At 56.3% G+C, this 5,755-nt stretch overlaps 1 protein-coding gene across 1 annotated transcript; it reads right to left on the reverse strand.

The window, feature by feature from the left end:
* Nucleotides 1-4,246: 4,246 nt before the first annotated feature.
* On the reverse strand, nt 4,247-5,413 carry TPBGL (trophoblast glycoprotein like). The gene has a single exon (XM_003780899.1). The coding sequence runs from the start codon at nt 5,411-5,413 to the stop codon at nt 4,247-4,249; it is 1,167 nt and encodes a 388-aa protein (XP_003780947.1).
* Between the last annotated feature and the right edge of the window lie 342 nt (nt 5,414-5,755).

Below are 5,755 nucleotides of genomic sequence, written 5' to 3' on the forward strand. Positions count from 1 at the left end.
AGGTCTGAGGAGTGTGAGCAGGCAAGGGGGCATTGCAGTGGAAGGCTTCTTGGGAAGACATTTTTGAAAGGTGGTTTCACAAAGTTCACAGGGTCACAGAACCCTGAGAAGTCTGCTGTGTTTCTTCAAGTGTGCAGCTGGTTTCCTGTCTACCACATCTCTGACAGTTACATGCACACCTTTCCTCTTCGCACCTGCTCTCTACTGTGACTGCTCTTAAAGGGACATCCTAGAGGTAGACTTTCCCTCTGCCTCTCAGTCCCTGCAGTCCCTAGGCCTCTAGGGCCCTGCTCATCTCACACTTCCAGCAGTATTCAGTATAGAATTAGGGGAGGAGGCTGGTCATTCAGCGGGACTTTGGCAGTTCTCTCTCTCTCTCTCTCTCTCTTTTTTTTTTGAGACAGAGTTTTATTATGTCGTCCTCAGTAGAGTGCTGTGGTGTCACAGCTCACAGCAACTTCAAACTCTTGAGCTTAAGTGATTCTCTTGCCTCAGCCTCCCAAGTAGCTGGGACTACAGGTACCTGCCATAATGCCCGGCTAATTTTTGTTGTTGTTGTGATTGTTATTGTTGTTTAGCAGGCCTGGGCTGGGTTTGATCCCGCCAGCCCTGGTGTATGTGGCTGACGCTCTAACCACTGAGCTATGGGCACCAAGCTGGGACTTTGGCACTTCTGAGAGAGGGTGGAAACTGGATGGTGATATCAAGGAGTCAGGGAGGAGCCAGCCAGATCCCTTCCCTCCCCTTCCCTCATCCCATCTGGTCTCCTGTGGGCACATCTTAGGTCTGATTTCTCTGTGTCACCCATGCCAACATAAGACCTGGCACAAAGAGGATGGGCAGAAGGAAGGTTATACAAGTGGGAGACACATTGCAGCTCCCCGACCCACATCACACCTCTCTACTTCCCTGATTCTTCCTCCAAAGGCAGAGGTCCTTCTAGAGCTTTCCAGTGGAGAAAGTGAACACAGATCCATGTCCTGCCCACTCCCAATCCTCCTACCTGGCCCCAGCCATTGCTGGTCTTCTCTAATCCTCAGACTAACAAGATCTTCCTGACTCTAAGCCAGTGGTTCTCAACCTTCCTAATGCCTCCTAATGTCGTGACCCTTTAATATAGTTCCTCATGTTGTGATGACCCCCAACCCAAAAATTATTTTCGTTGCTACTTCATAACTATAATTTTGCTACTGTTATGAATCGTAATAAGTATCTGATAGGCGGGATGTATTTTCATTGTTGCAAAGGGGTCACGACCCACAGGTTGAGAACTGCTGCTCTAGGCCTTTGCAGAAGTTGATACTTCTCTGTTCTGAAAACTCCTAGTCATCCTTCAAAACCCAGCTCAAATGTGACTTCCTCTAAGTCTCTGTTGGCTGGATCAGGGGCCTTTACTCTGAACTTTCATGATTTCCTGGACTTTCTTTTCTCTAGGCCTTGTTAATTCTATTAAATATGATAGAATTATATTAGGTAAAGCCTGAATGATTTGCTGTGTTTGTAGGAGAGGCAAGGATGGGGGACTTGGGATCCTGTCAATAGTTCCAAAAAGCCAAAGGTCACTGACAAACTGCAAGGAGGATGGCAGCCCAGAGGTGACAACGTATGTTAAGGTTAAACATCAACTGGTATACAGTAGGCACTCGATGAGTTGATTTTTTATTACTATTGATTGGATATTTAGCTTAGCAGTATCTCTCATATAAAAACCTCAAAGATTTTTGCTGACAGCAACCTCACAGCTAATAGCGTGTTTTATTTGCCAGGACTCACTGCGGTCTTACTCTGCATGTCTTTCAAACAGGGAAGGTTATCTGTAGAGACACAGTACTCTAACCTGTGTTAAACAGACCATCACTATTTTGTTGTAGGGGGCTGATGGTCATTGACAGATGGGAATGCTTCCAGAGGATTTAATCCCTTCTCACAAGGAATGACTGGGAGAAAGGGTAGGGAATATTCTGGGAGAAGGTGATTTGCTCCCAGGAGGGAGTAAGCTCTCCATCATGAGTAATGTTCCCTGTTGAGACAGCTTAGGAGGCTTCCCACATTACCTCTGAGGTCCTTTTCAATGTTTAGAAGGCACAAATTCTAGAATTAGGTGGCCCTAAGATTCTAAAATGCCAGAATTCTAGACTTCTTCCCCATGGTTCTAGAACTCTGTGACTCTGAATGCAAAATAGTCCCACCTGGGGACCTGAGGTCCCACTGGCCCAGAACCCACCTGTCCCCTTGCTCCACATATCCCAAGGAGTCATTTTATCCACACCCCCACATCAAGGCTGCTTCTCTGGGCCTCTCACATATCCAGCGTGCAGTTCTTACCCTCTCGCCAGGAGAGTGTGGCGTGACACAGGACACAGGGAGTATCAGGTAATTCATCAGAGGGATGATCCCAAAGCAGCAAATGATCTCTCCTCTTTCCTGTCTGAGTAATTGCCTCTCATTCTCTCTATATGAATTTGCTCCCTATAGCCTTGTCTGCAGCTAGTCAGTCTAACTACATTGCCACCCCCACCCTCACCCCAAAGATGTAGAGGAAGCATCTGATACCATCTTGGCTGCGCATTACCCCATCCCTGAGGATAAAAAGCAAACTGGCTTGGACAGCAACGGCATCCCAATGGGAAGTCCCTCCATGTGTCTAGCCTTAACCCTGCTATGTGAAGTCAGAGCCCCTATCTTCTCTTGAAGTCTAGGAGAAGACATCACCACAGCTCCACCTCAGGGAGGTCCAAAATGCCCTCCCATGTGTCCCCTCCCAACCCACCAGTGCCCCAAGGTCATCAGGAATGACACGGCACCACTTAACAAAGGCAGAATATCTGAGATTATTGCAGACTTTATAGAAAACTGCCCAAGGGACATCCAGAGTTTTGGGGTAGGGGAAGGCGGGCCTCAAGCCAATATATTAAAGGAGGGTGATTTCCTGTGTGCAGAGGCAGCACAGGCCAGCCATTCTGCCTGATCTAGGGGGTGGGGAGTCAGGGAGAGGTGACCCCTCCCCACTCACCAATTGTGCTTTGGGACCATGCAGAAGGCAGGGTGCTAAGACTCTGGCCCTGAACCAGGAGGCTTTGTGACTGAGGCAGGAGGCAAGACCCCCTTCTCTTTCAGAAGGCTTATGGGGTGGGGTCGTGGTGGCAAAGAATCCCCAGGGGAGAAGAACCACAGTAAGTAGGAAAGAGTGTGGAGAAATTGGTGAGCAGCAGCTCCTCCCCCTTCAGAGCTGTTCCCTGACCCACTCCGAGGCCACAAAGGACGAGAGACTCTGGTCAAGAGGCCCCACCTCTCCACCTATACACTTAGGACTCTCTCCTTCCCTACAGGATCTGCCAGTAAGCACTAGGGTTGCTTGGCACCTGCACCTGTCTGGCAGGTGCTAATCCTGGGAGGAAAGAGGGGTGAGCACATCCCAGGGCTGGCTTTCTCACTGGACCTTGACTAGTGAGCAGCAGGGGTGGGTACTGAGAGCACATACTGGGTGTGAGGGAGTCAAGAGCCTAAGGCTTGGGCAGGGGCAAGAAACTCAGGTTGGCAAAGAGAGTCTGAGATTAAGGACAAACTCTTGAGTATTGGGAGATCAGAACCTGGGTGGAAAGGGCTGAGGGTTGGCTCCACACTAAGGCTAGAATGGGGTGTGCTTGTCCCTGGGGCAAGTAGACTGGGAGCTGAGCCCCATGCCTGGATTAAGGAAGGGAAGTGTCTGAGCCAGAGCTGGGAGGAGAGTGATGAGGGGTATGAGATATGTTCTCGGAAGGGGGGAGGGTGCCCAAACTTCAGACCCCAAGGATGTGGGTCTCCATGCAGAATGGAAGGCTCAGAGCTCTGTAATGGGAAAAGGCTCAAAGACCACAAAAACCTTCTGACCGGGGCACTCTGCCTCTGAGACCAGAATGGGATGGAAGGGCCTGTAAGCCCTGGGAGGGGAGCGTCAGTGCAGTCTAGTGTCGGGGTCAAAGCTTTCGCATTGGAGGGCAGCCCAGTCTCCGAGTGAGTCTTGAAACTCATGGTCTAGAAATGATGTTTCAGAACCGAGACTGGGCAAGTGGGATTTTGGAACCAGAAGGGATGTCTCTGGGTCTGTGACCGTGGGAGCTCTCAGAGGTGAGGGTGGGGGAGGTACAGCTTAGAGCCTCTGTCTGTTCCAAGCTCACAGGTGTCTCATCTTCACGGCTTCAGGCCAGGCAGCCCCGGTAAGGTCATCAGCTGGCAGGGGCAGCCTGCAGCCCCCAGGAGGGGAAGCTCAGAGGCCGGAGCCAGGGGACGTGGCGCGGGAGCCGGCGGACGCGGCCGGGGCGGGCGCGCGGCGCGGGTCGGCGTCCTGCTCGTAGCGGTAATGGTAGCCCTCCATCTGGTCCCGGCAGGCCTCGCGCAAGTTGCGCATCCAGCGCTGGATGCCGCGGCGATTTAGGTAGAGCACCATGAGGAAGATGAGGCCGATGAGCGCCAGCACCAGCCCGAAGAAAACGTAGGAGGCCTCTAGTTCCGGGCCGGCAGCTTCCGCTTCTTCCCCGCGACCATCGACGTTGCGGTCAGCGCAGCGCAGCCGCGCCTCGTCCAGGTCCAGCAGAGGCCAGTTGTGCAGCGTCCGCGGCGCGGCGCAGCGGAGGCGCCGCGCGTCGGGTACGCGCTCCGTGGCGTTACGCAGCCAGGCCAGCAGGGGGCGCACGGCGCAGCCGCAGCGCAGGGGGTTGTCGGCTAGCAGCAGGCGCGGCCCGGGGAGGTCGTCCGAGCGCCCGAGCGCGCGCAGCTCGTCGGGGCCCAGGCCGGCCAGCGCGTTAAGGCGAGCATCCAGCTGCTCCAGGCGCGCCAGGCGCAGCGCGGCGGGCGGCAGGCGACTCAGCCCGTTGCCCGCCAGGCCCAAGAGGCGCAGCTCGTCCAGTGGGGCGAGCGCCGCGTCCAGTGAGTCCAGCAGCACGGGGCCGCCCCGCGCCAGCGCGTGGTTGAGTTGCAGAGATCGCAGCGCAGGCAGCCCGCGGAAGGCGCTGCCGCCCAGGGCGCGCAGCGGGTTGTGGCTCAGGTCGAGCGTTGCCAGGCTGGGCAGCCCGTCGAAGGCGCCGTCCTCAACCACCTCGATGTTATTGTGCGTGAGGCGCAGCGCGGTCAGCAGCGGCAGGCGCACGGCCACCGCCGCCTCCTCCCCATCCGCGTCCCCGCCGGCGAAGGCGGCCGCGCGCAGCACAGTAAGGTTGGCGCCCACGATGGTGAGGTTGCGCGCTTCGGGCGGCACGTCCCGCGGCGGCTGCCTGAGTTCCGCGCCCGACGCGCAACGCAACAGAAGCGTGGGGCCGACGAAGCAGTAGCACTGGAAGGGACAGGGTGCAGCGGGCGGGCTCAGCGCCGCCGCCACGAGCAGCAGCCCCGGCAGCAGCGGTCCCCGGAGCTCCGGCTGTCCCGCGCGCGGGGCCATCGCGGCGGTCCCCGCATCCAGAGTCCCGGCCGCTGCGCTCACCAGTGAGTTGGGAGCGCCTGGTGAGAGGCGCGGGTGGGGAAGGTCCTTGACCCAGAGCGGCTGGCAATCTGTCTCGGTCTGTCTGCTGTCTCTAAAGTCCGAGGAACCTTCACTTTCCTGGCTGGGGACGAGAGGAGTTAGGTGGGGAGCCGAGCCCCCCGCCCCCGGTGCCCTCCTCGCCCTGCGCGCCGGCCTCCGACTTCCACGGCCGCTCGGGCTCGGAGCCGAGTGGGCAGGGTTTGCCTCCCCCTCCCTGCCTCCCGCCCTCCTCCTCCTCCCCCAGCGGAGTCTCAGCGCCCT

The sequence above is a fragment of the Otolemur garnettii genome, unplaced genomic scaffold (genome assembly GCF_000181295.1).
Source record: "Otolemur garnettii isolate 467f Iridium unplaced genomic scaffold, OtoGar3 scaffold00001, whole genome shotgun sequence".
NCBI lineage: Eukaryota > Metazoa > Chordata > Mammalia > Primates > Galagidae > Otolemur > Otolemur garnettii.

Coding starts and splice junctions, on each gene's coding strand:
- TPBGL (XM_003780899.1), bottom strand. CDS start 5,413: ATGGCCCCGCGCGCGGGACAGCCGGAGCTCCGGGGACCGCTGCTGCCG.